Source organism: Ursus maritimus (assembly GCF_017311325.1).
Source record: "Ursus maritimus isolate PB19 chromosome X unlocalized genomic scaffold, ASM1731132v1 scaffold_X1, whole genome shotgun sequence".
In the NCBI taxonomy this organism is placed as follows: Eukaryota; Metazoa; Chordata; class Mammalia; order Carnivora; family Ursidae; genus Ursus; species Ursus maritimus.
Genome location: NW_024423319.1, coordinates 107497716 through 107523958, shown reverse-complemented (window position 1 = coordinate 107523958; position 26243 = coordinate 107497716). Strand labels below are relative to the sequence as shown.

Here is a 26243-nt window from a genome sequence, read left to right as displayed (position 1 = left end):
TAGAGAGAGAGAGAGAGCACAGAGGGGAGGGGCAGAGGGAGAGGGAGAAGGAGTCCCAAGCAGACTCTGAGCTGAGCAGGGAGCCTGACACAGGGCGGGGCCATCCTCAGTCTCATGACCCTGAGATCAGGATCTGAGCTGAAACCAAGAGAGGGTTGCTTAATTGACTGCGCCACCCAGGTTCCCGATACGATAGATTTTTATAAACAACTTCAACTTAGGAGAAAAGAAATATATATATGCTTAAAAAGAGGATAGGAAGCTTAAAAAAAAGTTACTTTGATCCTGGAAGGTTTTTTTTTTTAACTTTTGAACATGAAATATAATCTGAACCTTCAGTGGAAATACTTAAAATCAGTGAAGATTTTCAGGTTGTGCAAGGTAACTTGCAGTTTAATGTATTAAAACCTTTTTAAAATCAGATTATAAGTAATAATTCTGCCTGTAACGCACATGAATTTGTGTCCTTAATTTTCCCGAAGATTAATTCATTTCTTAATTCATTCAGCAAATATTTGTTGTGTACATAAAGTCATCTGGTCACTGGGGATTAAAAGATAAATTTTCCCTGATAGGCAGTCATAATCTAGAGGGAAGAAACAAATAAAGAGATGCATTGTAATAACTATAGGTAAGTAGGAATATGTGAACAAAGTAGTACAATAGCCTAGGAGCCAAAGCCCCAGAGTCTTCCCAGGAGGCCACATAACTAAAAGTGACATTTGTGCTGAGTTTTAAATGATGAGTAGTCATCCTCTAAGGTTTCTAAATGTTAGTTATCACCACCAAATACCTGATATCTTCTCAAACCTAGGTCTGCCATCTGAGGGTTCGTATAAATCTCTCAGCCCAGACCCTAAAGGTCCTAATACAAATTATTCCAAAACTTGATAAGCAGTTATCAATGACTTCTTTATTTAGTCCACAAAGCCATCCCATTATACATAGACTCCCAAGTGTAGCAGTATTTCCTTAGATTTAAAAAATAATGATAATAGGGGTGCCTGGGTGGCTCAGTTAGTTAAGCATCTGACTCTTGGTTTTGGCTCAGGTCATGATTTCAGGGTCGTGGGATTGAGCCCCACATCAGGCTCCCTGCTCAGCGGGGAGTCTGCTTCTCCCTTTTCCTTTGCCCCTCCCCCAGCTCTTGCTCGCTCATTCTCTGTCTCTCTCAAATAAATAAATAAATCTTTAAATAAATAAGGACAAAAATGCATGATTCTGTTGAAGTATATTACAAAAAAACCTAAAGTACAAAAATGTTCATGTTTCATATTTTCTAGAAATGACAGTAACTTAACATGTTAGCACTTGTGTGATGCCTTAAAATGTAATGAGTAAGTCCTTTAGGCTTACAGTGCTCAACTTACTTTTTAGTCCCACTTATCTTGTATATGAGCTTAGCCACCATTCTCTCCTATTAACTCCCCAGATTACCCGTTTATTCCAAGAGGTTTAGATGTAAGATTGTTAAGAGTATAGACAGAATTTTGAGAAGCAAAGGAGAAACATGATTCAGTTCTTATTATGTGCTTTTGGTTAAATATGTATATACTTGTCATATTATTTTCGTACATTCATATTTTAAAGTTAGATATATAAGACAAAAATATTTAAGGAAGCTCTGTTATTGGACACAGTGACAAAGAAATGCACATGTAAAGAAAAATACCTGAAAATATCCTAACTGTGGACTTTAAAACACATTTTTTAGCCAAGGTTCTCATTTTATATCATAGACCCACTAGTTGTTCCTAAGGGTAAGTTAAAAGAAGAACAATTATTTTCCCTAAACTATCAGACAAGTATAATATGGATAGACAGCGGATGACCCTTCTAGAAATAAGTCAGTAATACCTGTAAGCTTATATATATGCCAGGCACTGTGCTAAGCATTTCAAAGGCATTGACCCATTTAATCCTCACAACAACCCAGTGAAGCAGGTGCTAATAGAATCCTTATTTTACTGATGGGTTAAATAACTTACCCAACTAATAAGTGGTAGACCTGAGATTAAGTACCCATGGGTATGTGTGGGACTCTACTAGTGGTACTATCTACCTAATGTGATGAAAGTAATTTGTTAATTGTAGAGAAATGATTTCCAGAAATTGTATTACTCCTTCCAAATTCAAGCATTTGATTTCAAGCAAGCAGAAGTAGGTCTGATTTTGTATGTTCTTGTATATGTTGTTTTGCATTTATTGGCATTAGAGTGAACATGTTTTTATGTAGACATGGCCCTGAAAGCCCTTAGGGAAAGGTAGCTAAATTGAGGGGTAAAATTAGTAACAGTGTGTTATGTTCTTTTTAAATCTGAGAACATAAAATAGGATTTACTTTCCTAAAAAGAGAGATGAGACTAATTTTTGGAAACATAGAGTGGGGGAAGCAGCCTAGGTCAGTGGTTACTAGCACTGGCAGTGGGCGGCATCAGCCCTACTTGGTGATCCTGTCTTTTATCTAATTACTCTAGTGTGAGCTTGGGGCTGTTAGTCTCAATTTTCTCCTCTGTTAAATGAAGATTTTAAGACCTGTCTCATAGACTTTCTGTGAGAATTTCATGACAACACATTGTAAGTTGCCTGGAGAGTGCCCAGTATATGCTGGGTATTTATTTTCTTTGTTGTCACTGTTGCACAGAAACTTCAGTGTTGCTAAGAGAATACATATTAAGTATTTTCACCTCACAGAAAAAAAGGTAACTCTGTGAGGTGATAGATATGTTAAAATACCTTGATTGTGGTCATCATTTCATAATTCTCTGTATATCAAATCATCACGTTGTACACCTTGAATATATACAATTTTTCTTTACACCTCAATACAGCTGGGGGAGAAAACAAAAGAACTTAAAGATCTCAACACATAAAGAATATAATATCAGCCATTTTAAATTCTTTGAAGAATTAGAAGGGATGAATAAACTGTTCAATTTTTTAAAAAGTAACTTTAATGTGAAAATTAGAAGAGGGGAAAAGAGGGCACCATTAAATCACTTCAACTATTTGGTCTCATCTGCTCATGCTTCAAAGGTAAAGGTTCGAATTTGATGAGATCAGTTGCTTGGCAACTTTTCAGAATGGTAATATTCCCCATCACCTTTCCCTTTCACTGTTCACAGATTCTTTGCTCTTGCTATTCCATCATACCACATTTCTATGCATAGAAACCTGCTAGAAGGTAGACACAGTTGGCTGAGTCCCTTTGTGGCTGTTGAGTGGTCATATTTTATAAGAATAGGAAGAACACTTTTTTTTTTTACAATAATATCACATAATAGTATTGGTTTGAAGGAATCCAGACTTTTCTGATTTATTGAGAATCTTGGACCTCACAGAAAACACATGAATGAGTGCAAAGCTGTTATTTTAGAAATGTTCCTCATCAGTGTTATTTGTATACATTGTGCATTGAGGAAAATCAATTTCTATAACATTATACCTGAATATTTTCCACTCGAGTAGTTGGGACAAGAGAAAACTACCATGTCCCATTTATCCACATGAATAGTAAATGGCTTGAAATGACTTAAAACAGCATGGTGAAGAACCTGTGGGCAGTGACACTATGAACTGTTGTTCTATTGGCGTGAGGAAAGGAAATTATCCATAGGTTCCAGGGTCTCTTATCACACTTCAACATCATCTTTGTCTTGCAATGTCATTCTACCTTTTGGCCAGTTAAATTATAATTAATAGCACTGTTTAAAACATTTCTTAAAGGATCACGTATACACATTACATTCATAGTTCTTTATTTCTGAATACAAGCCTTCTCTCTTTCCTTTGATTTTTAAATGTAAATTGTCTTCCTAATCAGGTAAAAGTTCAGCTGTCATTCATCAGCTATGCTAGAAAGAAAAATTGGGATTCTAACCACTGCAGATGTCTTTGTTCAAGTAAAATGTACCACTTCCACAGCAGAACTAACCACAGAAATAGAAATCAGTGAATCAAAAATGTAGAAATCTGAGATGTATACTATACCCAGAGGAATTCTTATTCCTTTGGACTTACTTAATACAGTTCCTAGAGACTGCATGTTGATTAGCTTCACAGAATAATTTCGAACATCAAACTGATGGTGATAAGGGACCATGTAACGAATAGAAAAGTGGTTCAGCAATATTTTGAGAGAAATAGAAACTTTTCTGTTCCTAATGTAAATATCAGAGTAATCAGCGAGGGAAGGTGCTCTTCCCTAATTTGTGTAATTTTACTGATAGAAATAGCAGAGCATGAGTTTTGAGGTCAGATAGATCTGAATTTGGTGTCACAGGTTGGCCTTTAATAACTGATTGACCTTGAACTTGAGCCTTACCTCAGTATGTTTTTGTTTCTTTATCTGCAAAATGGAATGGCAGTATTACTCATGGTGTTTTTATGAGGGTTAAATGAGATAATATATGTCTAGTACTTAGTACTATTCGTGCCTCATGGAAAGCGCTCAAGAAATAGTGCCTAAATGGCATAATGAATTACTCCTGCTCATAAATGAAAATGTTCCAAAGATTTTCAAGCGCCTATGGATCAAATTAACACTTCATCCTCTCCCTGTGGAGGGATTTAATAGAGGACAAAAGGGCTAGAAATATGCCCTTGGTTTGGTCCCTTTACCTACCCACTAAGCAGCCATTTAAATCATAACAATTAAAAGAAATATGAATAGAGTTGGTCTGTTTCCTTGGACTTGGTTTTGAAAAGCGGAAGGAAGAGCATTGAAATAGGTAATAACACTAAAAACTGCCCTGATCCAAATCTTCCTTTAAGTTCCGTTATGGAAACCACTAGCTCATATTCTAGACAGAAGGGCCTAAATAAAAATCTCACTGCATCAGAATTCTGACCCCACACCTTCTGTAAGTTTAATTGCAAGGGGGAAAAAGGAGAGCAAAAATAATATATAAAATAAATAAAATAGTTGGAGACTCTCAAAAAAAATGAAACCAGGCAAGAAAACAATCAGCCTGAACAAATTAAAGTGCTAGGTAATGGATAAAATAGTAAGATTAAGAAAAAGGAACACTTAACCAAGTTCAAGAGTATTGATATGTGGGTAAAATGGAAAGATCAGCAAGCCAAGTCAACAAAACTGATGCAACTATCAGAGGAAAAAAGTAACTCTTCAGATGAATTCATCAATAGAAAGATATGAACTCAGTGAAATGTGCTTCCCTTAATGACAAAATGGGAAGCCAAGAATAGAAACAGCCTAGCTCAGTGATTCTCAACCGGGGTCAGTATTGCCCTCCAGGGCACGTTTGCAATCTGGGGGGACATTTGTAGTTGTTATAACTGGGAGTGGAAATGCTACTGGCATCTAGTGGGTAGAGACCCATGATGCTAGTACACATCCTACAAAGAACAGGACAGCTCCCAGCAAGAAAGAATGATCCAGTCCACAATGTCAAGAGTGCTGCTATTGAGAAACCCTTAGCTAACTTAAAAAGAATCAACTGCAGACAGATTTAGTACAGAAGCAGGTATATATGACTAGAAAATCAAAGAGCCCTCGTATGACAGAGGGCCAATTGACTTTTTTTTTTAATTCAAAGAATCTGTGAAATTATTGCCCTGGAAAGAGACCTGCATTTACTCAAAATTAACATAGTCTCTGGGCAGAAGTAATAAAATGTTGTGAGTGTCTGGGATGCTCTACCCTGCTCTATAATAGAAAACCTAATCGTGACATTCCATGGAGCAGGAGGGGACCCATTGTCCCTAGGTGAAATCAAAATGCATTTTTCCCCTATGGAAAAAAAATATAATAAATGGCAGCTAGGTATTATTTAAAAGAGTGGTTAGTGTTATTAGCTTCCACATCACAGTATGGATTAAGGATCCATCATTTTCCCAAATATGTTCTTCAGATCTCTAGTTCTGAAAGAGGATGTTTGTAAAAGAAAGGTTATCTGGTTAAAATCCCCATCTTGGCAATTAATAAGTGCATGTTAGCATACTACAGACTTTGAAGGTCTTCTTGAATTTGGGTTAGCTTATTGTGTCCCAAATGTATTTGTCCATTGGATCTTTTTTGGTTTTGGTCACAAAATACTTAGTAACCTTGCAATGGAAGGATTGATGGAATATATTTTGGAAAATGTAAAATAGACTTTTGTAGCTTCTCTTAAAGACTGATATACCAATGATAAAAATTTCTTTGTGTTTTAAGTTCCAGACATCTGACTCAATAGATAAGGATTTGGAAAGGCCTCTATTTTTTTTTTTTTTTGAGAGTTGGGGGGGAGGGGCAGGGAGAGGGAGAGAATCTGAAGCAGGCTCCATGCCCAGCGCAGAGCCTGACACCAGGCTCAATCTCACAACCCTGAGATCATGACCTGAGCCGAAATCAAGAGCCGGATGTTTAACTGATTGAGTCACCCAGATACCCCTGGAAAAGCCTCTACTCTTAAGTTGAAGCCTACCCCAGCAGACAGTGTGTTGAGTGTCATCTTCAGTTTTGTCTTGCAGAAAATCCATTTTCTAGAGTAAATCTTATTTGTGATAAAGTCCAAACTCAAGTAATAAATACTGTCTGGAAAGATCAGTGCATGGTGTTCTATACTTCGGGCTCCTTGTAGAATTACTGGTATCACTCCAAAACAATTTGCCAGAAATCATGGAGGAAATAGATCCCAGGGGCAGGAGAAGAGGGGAAGGGGCAGAAAATGTCAAGTGTTATATTGAATCTTGTTAAAGAAGAGATAACTAAAAATTGTACATCGATTACCTTAAAGACTGGAGACATTAGAGCAAATAATTAAGACAATATGGAACCATTTAAAAGTATACATATGATAACCTAGCATTGTTTTATAAGTCTCTAATCTTACAAGTTGACACAGCATGTCAAAGCAATGTATTTTCCATCCTTGTTAAGGTGATGGACAGTAAATACAAAGCTACATCCACAGTTTATGTTCTAACCCTCCATTAGCTCTTCACATAGCTTTTAAGAATTGTTTGCAAGAGTTGCAAACTGGCTGGAAGGACACTTAAGCAAAAGCAGTAATCACACATGTCATTGAATTATTTTGAAGATAAAAGACTTGGATTTTTGTGTAATGCAGTGGTCTTGAATTCATCACCAAGGCAATCTGATGTAACAAAGAGAGCACTGGGATAGGAAGTTGAAAGTGTATTTGTGGGCTGACTCCAACACTGACTACTGGTGAAATATTGAGGAATTAACTTTGGTGTGTCTTAAGTTTTTCATCTCTCCCTTTCTTGCCAGTTTTACTGACTAATGTAATCCCAAACGGAAAAATATGTGAAAGGAATTACAAAGTTATTACAAGATGTCATTCTGTTTATTTCAAAAGGGAGTTTTCAATTGATGGTCTCAATCATTGCCTTTTTCACTCTTCATGAGAAAAGGGGACTCTCTTCTGTATGTTGATAAGATTTTCAAGACCCTGCTTTACTAAGATTTTTTGTAAAATAGAGTGACTAATGTTGCACTGTATGTTTACTAACTGGAATTTAAACAAAAACTTGAAACTACAAAAAATAAATAAAATAGAGGGCTTTAATTTGTAGTTGTTTAACTTGAAAATTGGATGTTTTTAACCAAGTAGCATTTACATACTCATGTCATCTTTCTTGTCCACAATTGTATTAATGCTGAGCACAGCTTGGAGCAATAGAATTTTAGCATAGCTCTTTTTGCCCACCAGAGCCTTCAGAGGAGGACCCAGAAGTCTTTTGCCACTTAAACAATATTTAAACCATTTGAATCCTTCCTAGTCCTCACATCCTTCTAAAGTAGAAGTGACTCTTTGTACAGTGGCAAACATTTCAACTTAGAAAAACCTGTCTTAGTGCACAGTTGTTCTCTTGGTAGAATGCTTACAAAGGTTATCTGGTTCAAAATATAATTAGCCTTGAAATCAAGTGTTAAAAGTTCCATATAACTTTTGATACAGTTCAAAATTTTCTCCTTCAGTAATTTTTATGTTACTCCCCATTTAAAGTCCAGATCACTTTTAGAAAGCAATAGGAAAATTTACAAACAAGATGTAGCATATTCTTTGAAATCAGATTTTAATTGTTTTTGTTCTCCACTAATGAAACTGAAAAGATTTCAAGTTAATAATAATTGGTTTTGTATTTGATTTAGATTATTATAAGGCTTTAAAGCCAATACTTAAATAATCATCACATTGCAATGTTTACAATTCAACTTTTTCCCAAGCTCTTTTATCCAAAAATAAAATTCAAAAAATATGGCCCAAAAGATCAAAGCGCCTGTTTTTACTTATTTTATTAGATCCAGATACGTTGCCTTTATTCTTAAAAAATTACTGACGTTCCATTCAGTTCCGTTTTATTCCTCTTTAAATGTGTTATTGTCTACCTTAAATTACCTCGGGATGTTTTCCTAGAAATGCAGTCAACCATCTGAAAGTAATTTTTCTGTCTGGTATGTGGGGAGTTTGATGGGTATATGTGGCATGCTTGTAGATTAACATTCCTTACTACATTCATTTTCATCAAAATATTGGCTAAAATATTCAGAACAGATGTGTATATGTATATATTTTTTCTCCTTAGACTCTAGAGAAAGCTTTTTTTGTGAGCGTTAAAGGGTATGTCAGACTTAAGGAGAAATTTTTCTGCAGTCTTTTTTTCAATTCTTTGGCAACTGTAAGAGAGAAGATTGCTTCTCAGGTGCTGTTTATCACCCTGAAATTTAATGGTTTTAGCATGTCTGAGGAGAGAATTGAAAAGGCGGGGATGAATGCAATAGAAAAAGGCAGCAATTTGGTAGTATTTCAACACACATCTTGGGTAGCCTAATATAGGAATGTTTCTACAGATCAGGAGGCAGGACTCCTAGTTCTTTTTTTTTTAAGATTTTATTTATTTATTTATTTGAGAGAGAGCGCGTATTTGCATGAGTTGGGGAGGGACAGAGGACAAAGGAGGAGCACACTCCCTGTTGAGCAGGGAGCCCAATGTGGGGCTTGATCCCAAGACTCTAAGATCACGACCTGAGCCAAAGTCAGATGCTCAACCAGCTGAGCCACACAGGCGCCCCTGGACTCGTAGTTCTGATGTATTACCAAACTACTCTCTAAGGCTTGATTTGTTAGAAACGAAGGAGGTTGGTCAGGTTGACATCCTACATTAGAGGGAAGTGAGGGAGGGAGGGGAATGAAAGGTAAAAAGAGGAGGGGAATGGAAAGTTAACAGGAAGGAAGGAGAAGGAAACTCTGAAAATAAAAATTGATGGTATAGCTTGGAGACTTTTCAGTCCAGTGTGTGAGGGAGGTCCCCTATTTTCTTAACAACCAATCAGTCACTTAAGTATTAAACAGTTACTGTGTTTAAGGCACTGTGCTATGTACTGAAGATACCATAGTAAACAACAGAGAAATTTCCCTTGTGAAATTTACATTCTAGAAGAGGGGCAGAATTCAAGCAACTAATTTAATAAATACTTACTTGACTATAAATGGCATGCTATGAAGAAAAACTACAACAGGAAATGAGAACAAATACAAAGAAACCCAACCTAGAATAAGAGGTCAAGGAGAGCGTCCCTGAAGAAATGACATTTTCACTTACCTCTCAAGGGTGTATGTGAATTTAGCAAGAGGAGAAGATAGAAAAACCGGAGAAGGAAGAGTCCTGGGAGCCAGATGAAGAAAATGTTTCAAAGAAGGGAATAATCCTAAAAATTATCTGTTGGATTTAGCAACATGAAGGTGCTAGTGAACTTGACAATCGCAGTTTTGGTATAGTTTTGGGAGCAAGAGCCTAATCAGAGAAGGTTCAAGAAAGAGAGAGGATGAGAGAGTCCACATAAAAGTGAGATCCTACACTATTTGTCTTTTTGTGTTTGGCTTATTTCATTTAGCATAATGTCCCTTCAGATTCATCCATGTTTTCACAAATTTAGGATTTCCATTTTTTTATGGCTGAATAACACTCTGTTGTATACATACACCACATTTTCTTTATCCACTCATCCATTAATAGACACTTAGATTTTTTCCATGTCTTAGCTATTATGAATAACGCTACAATGAATATGGGAGTGCATATATCTCTTTGAGATACTAATATCATTTTCTTTGGATATATACCCAGAAGTATGGTTGCTGGATCATATGGTAGCTCTATGTTTTGTTTTGGTCTTTTTTTGAAGAACCTCAATACTGTTTTCCATTTTATACTTGAAATTTGAGAATGTTCTCACCACACATATCCACACATACAAATGGTAACCATGTGAGGTGAAGGATGTGTTAACTGGATTGTGGTCGTCACTTAACAATGAATATGTACATTAAATCATCAGGTTGCACACCTTAAAAACGTTTTTATTTGTCAATCATACCTCAGTAAAGGTAGAAAAAAGGGATAGGAATTAGAGAATGAGAACATCAATGAGTTTTATATTCTAGGAGTTTTTCTATAAAGGGAAGCAGAGAAATGAGGTGGTAGTTGAGTGGTAGTTTGCTGGTGAAGAGAGGTGGTGTTTTTGTTTTTTAAAGATTAGAGAAATTACAGCATGTTTATTTGCTAATTGGAATCATTGGGTAGAAAGGGGAAAATTGATGCTGCAGGAGAAAGAAGGGAGCATTGCACAAGAGATACTTTTGAGTAAGTAAGAGGGACTAGGGTCCAGTGAAGGGCCCAGTAATTTGGAATATCCCTAATGTCTAGCATCCTTCGATTCAAGCATTCAAAAAAATTTTAATCAGTACCTGCTCTGGGTGGGTATCTTTGCTAGGAGAACTCACAACCAAAGATGCCTAAGACCTAGTTTCTGCCAAGAAGTAGAAAAACCTTTAACAGACAGATATAATACAGTATAATAATATATAATAATACAAAAATACCAAAAGCACTATGAAAGGGCCCAGGAGAGTGAGCAGTTAGCTCTGCCGAAGGGCATTGTGGCATTTGCAATAGCACCAAATATGCTTTATTATCTAAGGGAAATTGTCAGTTTATTTTCAAGCAAGTCTGTACAGTAATATTAAAACATAGCAATTTCATTTTAAAACAAGTACTTTATTTTTTTTTAAGATTTTATTTATTTACTTGACAGAGAGAGACAGCCAGCGAGAGAGGGAACACAAGCAGGGGGAGTGGGAGAGGAAGAAGCAGGCTCCCAGTGGAAGAGCCTGACGTGGGGCTCGATCCCATAACGCCAGGATCACGCCCTGAGCTTAAGGCAGACGCTTAACGACTGAGCCACCCAGGAGCCCCAGTACTTTATTTTTTTAATAATAATTTTTCATTATGTTATGCTAGTCACCATACAGTACATCCTTAGAAAACAAGTACTTTAGATCATTATAAAGTACTCCATCATTGTCAGTATTCTTTTTTTAAAAGATTTTATTTATTTATTTTTATGTATTTTAGAGAGAGAGAGAGGACAAGTGGGGGAAGGAGTAGAGGGGGAAAGAATCTCAAGCAGACTCCACACTGAGCGTGGAGCCTGATGTGGGGCTGGATCTCACGACCCCCAGGACCATGACCCAAGCTGAAACCAAGTTGGACGGTTAACCAACTGAGCCACCCAAGTGCCCCTCATTGTCAGTATTCTTATAATTATATTTAGTGTTCTATTTGTTTAATTATAGCTAAACATAGTTCATAATAGAAAAACTATTTGCTATCAATTTCAGAATAAAATTCAAACAAAATCCAAAAATAATGATCTTTCAACTCTACATTTATTGGAATACAGTGCACAATTCCTGCCTCTATGGAAATCCAAGTTAGAATGCTCCAGATGTGCAACAGATATGAAAAGCCAAGTAACAAAATAGTTTAATCATGGCACAGAGATATCACAAGGCTTATGACAGGGTGTCAAATGTACTCTACAATTAATAAATGTTCTATGCTAGGAAGAATGAAAAAATTAAGAGGAAGTGGTCAGCAAAATTTTTAATAGGGCTCTTAACTTTATTTTTTACTATATTCTTGACTATTATTAATTTTCATCATGAATTAGTAAATACAAGTGTCACTACGTAAAAAGATGTCTTAAAATTTTCCAGATTATTTTTCAGAGCTTTATTATTTGTATATGTACATTTCCATAAGGAGTGTGTCAAATGTGTTTAATAAACCTTTAAAAATCATTACAAATGTAAAAATGCTTTGCATATATTAATAATAGTGTACATTTGATGTAAATCTAACATTAATGCTTTTAGTACTCTTTTTTTTTTGACCAGTAGTACTGCAGCAACAAACCATCAATTTCTTTTTCCACTTGAACTTTGCTGTTTTGTGAAATTACAATACTGCTATACCCGTGCAGTGGCAAACATTTTCATGCTGCAGTCAAAGATCTCTGAATTTAGAGTTAGAAATAATTTAAGCCATTCTCTATTTTTCAATTTGCCAAGGACCGCTGTTTATATGAGTATTTCCTCATTCTCTTTTATTAAGTCTGTTTCAGTATTTCAGCACAATAAAAAAATTTATAAAAGGAGTAATACTTATAAGCAACATTATTTCTTATAACTAAACAAATAATAGTTTTAAAAATAGTTACTTTTACTCTCATTGTTAAATTCAGAGCTTTATAACTAGTAAAAGCAAAAGCCTGCTGTCCTCCAATAGTGAATTTTAATTAAGATTTTTATCTCAGTTTTTTGTTTAATTCAATACCTTTTTCTCAATTTTATGTTAGCAATATACAGTATACTCTACTAAAAAATCATCAGAAAGTCAGTGTTTAATCTTCTGCAAATTTTTTCCTATGGTTAATAATATAACCAAGTATATCAAAGGCTTAATTACATGCCTCAATGACTTAGCTCCTTGAGAATCTCAGAGAAGATGACCTGAAATACAACGAATACAATCATTTATTTCATATTCTATGCATAAAGTATGTTTCTTCTTGTTTTTGTGCATATATATTTGACTCCAAACAACCAATAAATTCTTTGAAAAGTATCAAACTACTTTATATATACATATAATAACATATAGAGAGCAAGTAAAACAACTGTTTATTTATTGGATTGTTCACTTTCCAAAAGATTTTCTTGGTGACATGTAGAAACAGTGTTAGGGCTATTAACTGCTTCAGTTTCAGGGCACACAGGCTGAAATGGACTTTACTTTAAAAACCAGATTTTAAAGAAATAAGTTGTACGAGTTTTGAAAACATAGAATTCAGAACATTGAAAATCTGGAGGATTGATTCTGCCAAGCAGTTGAATAGACATGAAAAAACTAGACCCTTCCTAAAAGCTCTACCCAACCCTGGGAGGGCAGGATATATTGACTTGCATCAGCTCTCCCAAAGCTCTCCCCTTGTAAAAGTGCAGAGATCTACTCCGTGAAAATTTTGAAATCTTAGGTGACTGTTTATAAAGTCATTTGCATACCTTGAAAGGAAGCCACTTTTAAATAAACACTACATTTTTTGGCTTATTAATAATTTTACCATGTCTAGTTCGTCTTCAGACTTTCAAAGAGCTTAGCAAAATATACTAGGCAATCTCTATCACTGTATGTAATATAAATCCATAAGGTTACATTTTCCTTAGGAACAGAATTAGAAGTCTCCTAACAGAATTTTGCTAAATACATGGACTGATAATAGTAATTGATCATGAAATTTAGCTGGGTAAGGAGGGAAATGAAGAGGATATACAGTGACCGAGAGGTGTTGGAAGGTGGGAAGATCAGTAGATTGAGGAGGAGGATGTTTGGACTTGGAATGCTGTAGGAATGGCCCTAGAAATACAGAAGGTGGTAGTTGAAAAGTGGAATACTACAAGAGATTACAGACTTTGCAGTTGACAGGTTAAGCATATGACCACAGGAGTGGGTGGAGGAGAGAGCCTCAAGAAACTGAGAGACCAGAATATTGGAGGGTAAATATTGAAGGCACCAAGAATTATGTCAGAAGTGGTGTTTAAGTGCCTGGGTTTCAACCCTGGTACTACACAGTTCCCAACTGTGTCCTTGGGCCAATTACATAACCCGTCTCAGTTTCTTCATCTGATAAAACAAGGGTAATGATAGTATATTTCTTATAACTATGAGAATTAAACAATTTAATACTTATAAAGCCCTTAGTATTTGGCATATGGTAAATGATATATAAGTGTTAGTACTATTATCACGAGCATCATAATCATCATTATTATGATCCAGTCCCGTCTGAGTCTTGGCTTTTCATTGATTTAAAATTTATTAAGTAGTTATTGTATGCCAGCGAGTGTGCTAGGTATCCTTTTCAAAACTTTGTATGATTTTCTTTGGCTCTTTTGTGCTTCAGGAATTTCAAGTTGATCAAAAATAATATACTGCAGCCTCACCAAAAAGTTATCCTTGAAGTCTATGCCATGAGTTTTGCTTGCTAAAGTAAAATGCTATTTAGTAAATATACAGACAGGGGAATACAGGACAGGCCAAAGCAGTGATTACTTGGATCTGGAAACTAGACTTGTTCACAACAGCAAAAGAGATGCTTGGGGGGCAGACCCAACTATAGGCCATAAACGGGAATCTAGCCATACTGCTGAAGCATGGTGGTATATCCAGAATGTATTATGACAGGAGTTAGGAGGCAGTGAAGATGGAAAGTTAGCATTGTAGCGTTCCAACATGCCACAGTGGGTTAATGTCCTTGCAGGCAGGTTAAACACAAGGGGCTACTTACTACCTTGGAGATAGGCTATCAAGATGTAGACACTTGGGCATTGGGGAATAAGACAGAGATCCAGTGACTGAAGAGAAGGTTCTAAATAGTGATACTATACTAAATAGTGATACCTAAAATAGTAATACTCTTTGTAAAGGACCACACTCTTAAAGTCTGGGGCTCCTAAGAGAGGAAACCTAGGCTGTTCTTTATTATTTATAAAAGGATGCCTTACGATTGCATTATCACCTGGCCAATTGCCACAGGCAGTTTCACCTTCTGGCTCAAAACACACATTTTTCATCTACACAAATGCCAACCATAACGTTGCATATGAGTGAGTGTGTTTTGCAGACTGTAGCTAAAAATCAGTGTTAAGTATGAGCAGACGTGGGGAAGAAAAACAATGTGATGTGAATTTTGTTCTCTGTGTTTAGGCAAGCTACGACCTATATCTATGCCAGTGGAATATAATTGGGTGGGGGACTATGAAGATCCAAATAAGATGAAGAGAGATAGTAGAAGAGGTAAGTGTTCTAGAATTTCAGTGTAGGCTGGGTTGTTGGAACAAAAAGCAAACTTAAATGTTCTTTAAATAGGTTGTTATAGCTTCAGTGGAAAACTTCATTCTCTCTTTGACTTTATGATACACCCAAACCAACTCAGACCAACGTTTGACTATCTTGATATGTTATTAAATTGATATCTTCTCTGAATGTCTCTTAAGGAATTCAGGGTAGATAAGTACAGTGTAAAAAAATTAATATCTGATGGCTATGTGAAAGTCACTATTTGGAAAACAAGGTCAGAAGTGTGAAACTGCATAAAAGAATTAAGTTCAGTGAGTAGGAAGAGTTTGTGATCAGTCCCCATTGGTCCGCAATGCAACCTCACTACTTTTGTATTAGTACAATCTTAAAATGAGTATTGATGTACATGAATAAAGCTAATGGAAACTTGGCCAGTGACTCTAATGAAAACCATATAGAAATGGAAAAAAAACACTTTGCTTTTTTTTCTCTTCTGTTTGCTGTTCAGGGTTATCTTCTTACTTGGGGGTGGGCTACACTTGAAGTATCTACCAAAAGTAAGTTTTTATGTTCACTTATCCTGCTATTGAGGTGAGCAGTAAAGAGAGTCACTGAAAGTCTCACTACTAAATGGGATTCAACCAGTTGTGGATATGGTGGGCTACATCCACTTTCTGAAATAGAGAGCCATAAAGTTGTAGATAAAAAATAAAACACAGCAAAAAACTATTCGTAGGACCTCAGCTCACTAATCTCCCTTCATAATATATTTAACCCATTTGTCTATTATTTCTAGCCAATGTACAGAATTTACCATACAGGGATAAGCAAGCATGAATATCTGCTTCATTAGTCTAGTTAACACCTATTTCATGGAGTGAACATTTCAGAAAATGTTGGTAAATACAAGAACATTGACAGATTCCTTTACATCTATGTTTTCATTCCATTTTCCAAACTTTAGTTTCTAACTTCATTTCTGTTATTGAATTAATCAAGAAAAAAAATCAAAAGGAAGACATATATGCTATTTCTGAATCACTGTTTTGGGACTTCATATGACAGTGATATCTTGGGGGGGGAATGCCTTATGAAGTTCTAAGTGCTGGCTATCAGTTTAAGCATAGATTCTATGAATTAAGTTTCCTGACTCTTGGTTCAAAATGTGGGCTTTAACTTCTCCACGGATCCTAGTCTGTTATATTATAGGTCAGTGTTTGTCATCGATTTTTAGCAGAAACCCCCTGGGGGAACGTGTTAAAAATTTTATGAGCCACACACCCAAAACTCCTGATTTAGGTTTTGCAGCGATTCTCATATAGTTGGTCCAGAGATAAAACTTGGAGAAATAATCTGTAGGCTATTTCTTATTGCCCTATGATCCCAAATGATTAAGATGCTCTATATTTTCACGACATAAGTATTTTATAAATTAAATCAAGTTACACGTCTGAAATGAAATCTAATAGCACAATCAGGAAAGAGCGGTAGATTTGGAATATTTGCATATTTATATTGGTGTATTTATCTCTTTTTATATAGAAAACTCTCTACTCCGATATATGAGCAATGAAAAAATTGCTCAAGAAGAATACATGTTTCAGAGAAACAGCAAAAAAGACACAGGGAAGAAGTCTAAAAAGAAGAGCGATAAGAGTAATAGCCCGACTCACTATTCACTGCTACCTAGTTTGCAAATGGATGCACTGAGACAGGACATCATGGGCACGCCTGTGCCAGAGACCACACTATACCATGTAAGTAAAATTTCAAAGACTCTGTGCTATAGCTTCTATTGGGAGCTTGGCAAATGACTCTTTTGGGTAAAGTCCAGATTGCTTGTCTTTATCCTATTGCCAGATTTTCATAAAAGATCCTAAGTTTAGAAATGTTTTGAAAAACTTTGATGGCTTATTGATTTGTTCTTCAGGTCATATATTCAATGAGTTCATATGTTGTAGCAGGTTCGATTTTTTTTAATGCAATAATATGCTCAGAATTGATGGAGAATAATAATTAGCTGATTAATCACCTATAATAATAAGCAGTAACTGGATAGCTATAAAAGTTAACATTAAAGAGAGGATTTTTAATATATTCCTGAGCATCTCTTATGTGCTAGACTTGGAGTATGGTGCTCGAGGTAAAAATGAGAATACATAGATAGCACTTTATTATATGGAGAGAAAAACACACCAAGAATTCCAATATAAATTGATTGTTGTAATAAGTAGGAGCAAGAAGTATAGGAGGAACGTGGGAGAAGGAGGGCCTTAGCTTTCTGGTTAAGTGAGAAAAGGCTTAGAATGGGAAGTATTTGGGGGAAGAGTGAAAGATGAGTAGCAATATTTTGGTGTATGTGTGAGAATATGGTATGTTCCAGGGACTTCATGTTGCTTAGAATGACTGGTTTGCTAAAAATCGAGGGAAAGAATGTGGGGAGGGGGCAGTGATGAGCCTAGAGAGGTAGACTGGACTTAGGTCAGGAGTTTTATAATAAAGAACTTGGGCTCTTTCTTGCAGTGATTTAAAAAAGAAATGGCTGAAGAAGTTTGAGCTGGGGACTCAAATGGACTGTTGGATCTCTCGGTTGCAGAGTACTGAGAAACAGGTCTGAGGCCAAAGTCAGAGCCATTATGCCCAGGCCAGGCAGATGATGAGAAACTAGGACAGTGACAGTGTGGAGGCTGAGAATACTGTTAGCCAGAACATTCGATTGACAAAATCAACCCATTGTATGCCATTTAGTTAAAAGGGAATTTGTTGTGCCAATGAAACTATACCTTCTTACTACGAGCCTTTGGATTGCAAGTTTTAAAGTAATTTGGACAACCGTGCTTGGTGATCAGAGTATCAAAAATTTTTAATCTGCCAATGCAGTAAAAGGTGTACCATCTAGGTATACAAGGTGTGAAAGATTTAACAACTTCTACTTGAGTTACTTTTCTGAGCCAGTCTTTTAAATCATCTGCTTACTCATTCTAAAGCTCTCTCATAAAACTAGAGTGTAGAAAAATATTTTCATTTATTTGGGCAGAAGTAGGAGAGCCATTAGCGCTTCTAGGTGCTCATTCTCTACCCTCCCCAAGCCTCTTCCTCTCTAAGAGATAGCGCCCATATCAAAACCTGCCCCCCTAAGTGACTGACAAATCAAATGATTATATTTGCCACAGTCATTTCTAGTCAGTCTGAAATCAGTACTTTCAGCTGTATGAAGGGGGCCACTTTTGCTGTCACTAGTCAGAAATTCTGCCTGAATACTGAGCTCCCTCTAGAATCTGGTGTTCCGGTCATAAGTAATGTTGTCCAAACAAAGACCTAAACATAAGAGACAGCTGGTCTGTTCGAGAGGGAAGTTGGTAGTGGAAGATGAGGCTGGAAAGGGAAGAAGAGGCTGCTTCACCCAGAGCATGTAAACTATTAAGGAGTTTGGATTTATCCTAAGAGGAGAAGTAAGCCATTGAAGGCACATTTAAACACTCAGCCTTTGCCATCCTATTAAGCACATCTGGACAGGAGTATACTGTGTGAGGAAGGAAAATAGATGAATCTTGTGGATTTTGAGTTATTAATTTATGGAAGATAGTAAATGGTGAATCAAACTGGTAATGAGGAATATCCTGAGGATTGAGTATTGTAGAGGAGTATAAATTGTTACCACTTTTCTGAAGGGCATTATTTAGTTATATGTATCAAGAACCAAGTCTAGTAACTTCACTTCTAGAAGATTCTTCTAAGAAAGAAATCAGCCTACTTTTGCCTCCTACTTTTATTATGTGACCTGAGTCTGTAAGAAGGTATTTCCCAGATAGGTGATGTTTATCCCAACTAACTTTTGACAGAGGAACAGCATACAGTAAGGAATATTGTTAGTTGTCGGGGCGCGGTGTAGTCCTCCCATGTAACAGTGACCCACTAATCCCAGAGTAGAGGCTTGACACTTTCTAACTCTATTGTCTGCTTTAAAAGAAGCTAAATAATTGTTAGCCCCAAAGTGCATGCCTAATCAATGTTCAAATGCCTATAACCAATGTTCAAAAAGAGAAAACGTTAGAGGGTTTTCACTAGGCTCTAAGTTCCCGTGAGGAGGTTATAAGCCTTGTGCTTATTTACTATCTTCACAGTTATCAAGGGGGCTTCCTCATTTGTTGCCTTTCAAACCTCACAACAACCACATTGGCAAATGACAAAACTCAAACTCAGAAAGGTTAGGTGATTTACCCAAAGCTGTGCTGCGAAAAGTGTGACAGTAAGGACGAGAACCCAGATCACCTACCTGAGTGGTCTTTGCACACTCTACCCTGCTTCCCTATGCATGGTAGGCATTCCTTACACAAATGAATTTATGCTTTAATGACTAACTGCACGAATTTGGAAAAAGCTTGACTTTAAGAAACATGTGCCTTCATTTGTTGATTTTAAGAACATTTTCAGTATCTGGATTGACTTGTACCCAGAGTTCTCTTTTGTTCTGTGTTACTATTTTTTATTAAGTTCAGAAAAACATACAGATCTGCTGTTGTTATAAAGCACAAGTAGTTCTTTGGCATGATCTATTGCTGAGACTATGGAGTATTGTAGTTAAAATTGTCTGGACCTTGGAGGCAAAACAACATACGCTTAAATGATTGTGTCTTATATTTCACAGGAATTCTTGGTTTTTTAATCTGTTTATGTACACCTATTTAAGAATTAAAGGATTTTTCCTTACGTTAAATTGTCCTGAAACACAAGATCAATATCAATATTTAATCACCTTCATGATGAACCACTAATCGTTCTTATCAATTATTCCTTTGGTTACCACAGCCATTTTTTTTAATGTTTTTTTTTATTATATTATGTTAGTCACCATATAGTACATCCCTGGTTTCTGATGTAAAGTTCCATGATTCATTAGTTGCGTATAACACCCAGTGCACCATGCAATACGTGCCCTCCTTACTACCCATCAGCAGTCTATCCCATTCCCCCCTCTCCCCTCTGAAGCCCTCAGTTTGTTTCTCAGAGTCCATAGTCTCTCATGCTTCATTCCCCCTTCACCACAGCCATTTTTAATGGACTAGTGGAAGAGGACTCTGAAGGTTGAGTCCTGAACTTCATAGGTTGCTATCTCTGCTGTGATATACTATCTCCCAATGGTCTGAGTTCACATTTAGGCAAAATTTAGTTGAATTTAATAGCAGGATTATATCCACGTTAAATACCCTTTAAACAGTTTATCAAAAAAAACTGTATTGTGTATGTGGAGTGGGGGAGGGAAAGGGAGGTTCCCCATAAGCAGTCTTAGATTATAATCCCCATTGGTCTATTTTGGAAAGCAGCCCAATAAAAATACACAAAGCAAGGCAAATACAGTTTGATTTCACTGTTTGACTCCTTCCTCTTAGCAATTATAGCAGAAATGTGAATATAATAATAAAGAAAATTGAGAAGTTTGTGGTATTGTAAAATATAGGTTTTTATTAGTTCCATATATTTGTTATTCCAGTATATGTATTTTTCCTGTAATTGTTTAAAAGGAAATCACTCACTATGTTCTGACTACTCTGATCATACACTAGTCTTTGCTACCTCTTTCCTTTGTTAATATGCTATGCCCTATACTGAAAATGCTTTTACCCTTTTTTTCCCCTGGCTGACTCCCATCTAAACCTGAAATTAAAGAAGGGCTTTGTCTGGTCACTACCCTATAAGCTAAATCAGCTTCTCCTATTAAAGTCTCTTAGCACCCTCTATATTTTCTTCAAAAGCTTTTTTATGATTTGTAATTATATACTTATTTATGTGATTATCTGCTTAGTGTCTTTCTCCCTTGTACATAGTAGGGAGGGCATGTCCATGTTCACGACAAGAAAGGAAAGTTTTTCCATTTTGTTCAGCACTATATTTCAACACCTAATACAGGTATAGTATCTTATAAATGCTCAGTAAATATGAGACAAATAAATGAATAAGTGAGTGAATGTGACAGGAACTTTACTGCCTTTCTCCGGATCTCTCAGTTGGCGTCTTCATCCTGCAAACAGCTACCTCCACATCCTGCCCAGCACAAACAGGCCTTCAGTTGGTGTGTAATCGTAGTGGAAATTGCCAGGAACTTACTACCATAGCTCAGTGTCCCATGTGCCTGGGGAGAGCCCTCGGACTCTGAATATCTTCTGTCGTGTTTATCTAGTCCGTATTACTGAATTTTTCCTTGGTTTATTGATTAACATTCCATTTCATTCCAACAATTGGAACCCTGCCTTTACTGGTTTACTGCTACAGAAGACACACCATGTGCAACCTACCTCTGGCTGTCCACCCATTCAAAAGAGTATTGGAAGCGCCTGTTAACTTATACTTACCATGTTGGGCTTCCTATCAAAGCAGGTCCCAGTTTGCACCTTTCATCAGGGCGATTTACAAGACTTCCCTGCTTCACAAGTACCGCTGGGGCAACAGGATCAGCTCCCCCTTGGTCCCCAGCCCACCTCCTCTATTCCAGCTCAGAGTTTCAGTTCCAGCTCGTTCGTGCTTGCTTCCTATCACTGCCATCTCATTAGGGAGGTCACAATATACCTGTCAGCCAAGCATGTTAAGGTATTTTTCAAAAGAGTATAACTTGATTTTACCTACTCACTGATTCTCTGTCTGAAAATGCAGGAGTCGTTAGCTGTCATCTGACCTTGAGAGCATAGGAAGAAAAGGCCGGCAGCAGTGTGTGTGTGTGAGAGAGAGAGAGAGAGAGAGGAGAGAGGGAGAGGGAGTGAGACAGAAATTCAAATGTAATGATAAAAGCCTTTAAGATAAAGACTTTTTAGATAAAGAATGATTAGATTCAGGTCTTTTTTTTTCCTTAATAAGATATACATATGACAACTTGCTCTCACATTAAAGTTGATAAACTAAACCATAAACAAAATAATAACTTATTTTAAATCTACATGCTGAGATGCCAAAACAAGTAAAATTTGATTATGGATCCAGGCAACATGCAGGTATACTTTCAGAAACTGATTAATGTGCTTTCAGATGGCTTATTTAAAACAGATTTAGAGTAGGTGTTCAAAAATCTGGATAATCTTTTCAGAACATTCCAACACTTACGTGATTTGTCTTAGTTACTTAGGATATAACGGCCAACTTTCAGTTGTTTTACTTCTAATAAATACTTTTAGCCATCCTCATCAACTTGTGAAGGTATTTTTGGTAAAACTCCTGAAAGAAGGAGGCGGAGAGCCATTAAAAGACATTTTTTTTAACTTTACAAGTAGATGAACATTATGAAACAGACATTCTTTTAAGTAATTTACAAATTTTAACTCATTTCATTCTCATAACAGCCTTATGAAGAAGGTGCTGGTGTTATCCCCATTTTATAGATTAGGAAGCTGAGGCACATGGATTAAATAAATAGTAAAGAGTAGAGCTGGGATTTGAACATTAGCAGTCTGCCTCTTGGCATACTATATCGCCCCTCCAAAAAAAATAACATAATTTAATAGAAACTGTATAGCAGTTCTAATAGTGTCAACCATCTATAAAGCCCAATCTAAGTGCTGTGGAATATATATTAACTAATAATAATATTGTAAGTGCTGCTACTAATGGTAGCTGACATTTATTGATTGCTTACTAAGTTCCTATGCTAAAATTTTATATACATTATCTCATTGAATCCTCAAATTGACCTTGTGAGGTTGCTACTATTATGATGTCTATTTTGTAGAAGTGAAACACAGAGTTTAACTTACTTGTGGTCCCACAGCTAGAAAGTAGCAGACTTGAAATGTGAGTTCAAGCAGTCTGATTCACATTTGTAGATGAATAAAGCCATTTCTACCCATAAGTATTTGGTGAAGAGCTATTATTATCACAATGATGCGAAGTATGCTGTACTGTCAGGATATAAACATTTATAATTAAAGGTATCTGTAGTCATAAATGTTGGTTTGTCTAATCACTACCCTATTTGATGCATTGTTTCAAGATCAATGAAACTAAAATAAAACTAAATTTTAGTGGCTAAAAAGCCATCTCTGACCCAACAGTTGTTTATAACTACCACTTTCTCTGCATTTTCACTTTACCCACCTGGACAACAGCCATAGTACAGTGTGACATGATGTGTCTCTTCACCAGAGTGCATGCAGACATGTTAGATATCCATTGTAAACATTATTGTATTTGTATTTGTATGTACTCTCTGATTCCTGCGCATGACTTGATTATTTCTAGAGTGTTAATGTCAAATTCAGTAAAGCCCTGCATACCGTGAAAAGCATTTCCCATGGACCATTTTACTAGAGCAGTGATTCTCCACATATCAGCTGTCCTTGGCAAAGAGCTCCTAATGGCTGAGACTTGATGCAGAAATGGAGGTCCTTTCTTTGTTTCTTATGGGCAGGTGACACATAATGACACAGACTTTCATTTTCACCTGTGACTAGATATTGCTTACTGATAACCTACCACATGATTTTAAAAGGTTATAAATTGAATAATCATAAAATAATGCATCAATAGAGTTTACCAAATATTCTAGTTCACTGTTTCTCCAAAAAGCCTAGTATCCATGCAACTGATGGTGCAGTCATGCTCTTACTGCACAAGCACAAGTGTAGATGGTCTGGGTTCCCACCATTTTCGGGAGGAATGCTATAATGATATGTCATTAGGATTTGTTTTAAATTATCCGTAGTTTTCAGTTGCTGTTTCTTTTTCATTATAAAGTATTGTTAGACTTCATCACTTTGGGTTTTCATTTGTTTTAGGTTGCTTGCTTTACCGTGTAGCATGTTGTCGTTCATATTACTCACGGTTTTCTAAAAATGATACTATGAATCATCCATATCCAACAGTACTTACATAGTCATAAAGTGGGGACCAGTGGACCATGGGGTCTGTTGGTGTGTCTTACGGGGCCACAATCAAAAACTGTTAAGACACCCTGCTTAAGACTGAAGCCAGTCTTTTCAGTTTCATGTTTGAACAAATGTGGGTTTCATGCTGCTAGTTCCCAGTTAGATAATGGCTGCCAGGAAGCAAAAGACAAAATCTGGCTTCATTAGTGAGGCATCATGCAAAACAGGACTCAAAAGAATTGAATTAGGAATTTATTGAGTTGAAATTTATTAAGTTTGAATCTTATTACAAATTCCTTGTTGCCTTTGAAAAAATTAAGTGAAACCTAAATTGTGATGAGAGGTCTTTGGCTTGCTTGTTAAGGTCAATATTTGGGGGCATACCTGCCTTGATCAGAGAGGGCAAAGAAGTCCCATTCTCTCATGTTGTAGACCTATGTCTTCCAGCTGTATAGCCTCAGAAAAATATCCTCAAATTCTGTTGGCAGTAGGCCTTTTTTGCTCCCATAATCGTTTTACCCACATTATTTCACCACTATAACTCATTTAATCAAGCATCTCAAATTTAGTGAAACTTCAGGTAAAACTATTTTACCCCTAGAACTCTTTAAAGCCTCTTCTGACTGAAGAATCATAATCTGTATCACTTTATTTTCTTCACCCAAATCCTAAATATATTACCCCCTTGATGGTTTTATCACCCCCTGATTCCACAATACAGGTCTAATGATTTGGTATATATACCCAAATGTCATACAAAGATTCCTCTTAACAAATTCCACGTCTGTGTCTCTTGGCCCATATCTTATATGAGAATGAAGTTGAGGGCACAGTTAATGACTACTGTTACATTCTACTTTCTTGAAGAAAACTTTTCCAAGAACAGTGTTATATCGTTTGCAGCCTCCATGGACCCTTCGTTGGCTTTTGGCTGAGACAGCAACTGGCAGTGGGCCAAAGTGCACAAACTCAACCTAGAGTCTCAGTTCTAAATGATATTGCTAAATCTGTTTTTTAATACCTCTGCAAATATCAGGCTAGGCCAAGAACAGGATCCTAATAGACCTGAACCCAAAACCATCTGGAATGTTGAGAAATAGATGAGTGTTTCCAGTTCCTTTTCTTAATATGCAAACAATTTTAAATTAGCTAGATGCAAACTTTCCTGCTATAAGAAATAGGAGATTAAGTTATTTTCTCAGACTTTCTTTTGTTGTCATAAATTTGGAGCAGCCTTGAGGCAGTGGTTCTTATATCTAACCACCTCCGAGTAAAAGGGCTCAGCATTAAAGAAGAGAATTGCCTTTTCTAAGATTCAGACAGCCAAGAATAATGCTGTACTTCTAGAACATGAGCTGGAAGTCAGCTGTATGAACCAGACACATTTGTGAATCTGTTTCTCATCATTAAAAAGAGGATAACACTTACCTAACCTGGTTGTTTCACAATTAAATCATACATTGTGTATGAAGTTTTTTTCCCACTGTTCTGGGCACGAAGTAACTATTCTTAATGCCATATGGAAAAGAAATTAATTCATTTACATGGAGGGGAATTTACTTCCTGATGAGCAAATCAGAAAGCTTTCCAGGACAAAAGCATACGTTCTCTTTGGGCATTAATGAGTGTATCAGTTAGGCTCCAATCAGGGAAGAAGAAGCACTAGGTAACATAAATAAAGGACCAGATCCTACTCAGTTAAGGAGCTAGTTAAGATGCCTCAGCAGAGGCAGCAGTCGTGAAGAAAATCTGGATGTGAAGCCAGGGAGAGCAAGATAAACTAGAACCCATGAGCACAAACTGGAAGCCTGCCTCCAACTTCAGCAACAAAGCTGGTGCCTTACGCCGTGGAGATTCACAGGCTCCTCGTCCGGGACTTGGAAGAGCTGAAGTTGTGGGCCCAGCTGCTGAGCCATACCAACAAGCAGCAGAACAGTGACAAAGTGTGTGAGTGACATCCTGCGCCAGCCTTCAGAGCAGCAGGGCTGCCGCTGCGCTTGTGTTCTCCGAAATGCTCGCAAATCGATTTGTGGCCCGCCCTAGCTAGAACCATACAGAGAAGGGAATTCCGAGACACGTAGTTCCGGCTTTGCTAAGTTGACACAGCAGGAAGCCACCACATTGAGGTCTCCTTTTCTGTGGCCACTGTAGGTGCCTACCAGGCAAAATCTGCTTTGCAAATTCTCTAGTGACAGTCTGCGTGAGAATCAGTGGTCAAGTGCA

The 26243-nt window shown here is 36.7% G+C and overlaps 1 protein-coding gene across 4 annotated transcripts in view; it reads left to right on the top strand.

Moving 5' to 3' along the window:
- CNKSR2 (connector enhancer of kinase suppressor of Ras 2) overlaps window positions 1-26243 on the top strand; it is a 292411-nt gene that overhangs the window by 195235 nt on the left and 70933 nt on the right. For 2 of the 4 annotated variants that reach the window (XM_040633552.1, XM_040633543.1), the window contains 2 exons: window positions 15079-15168; window positions 16714-16928. In XM_040633552.1, coding sequence (XP_040489486.1) covers window positions 15079-15168; window positions 16714-16928 — 305 coding nt within the window. The remainder of the gene's footprint in view (window positions 1-15078; window positions 15169-16713; window positions 16929-26243) is intronic. The other 2 variants (XM_040633558.1, XM_040633548.1) reach the window with 1 other exon arrangement.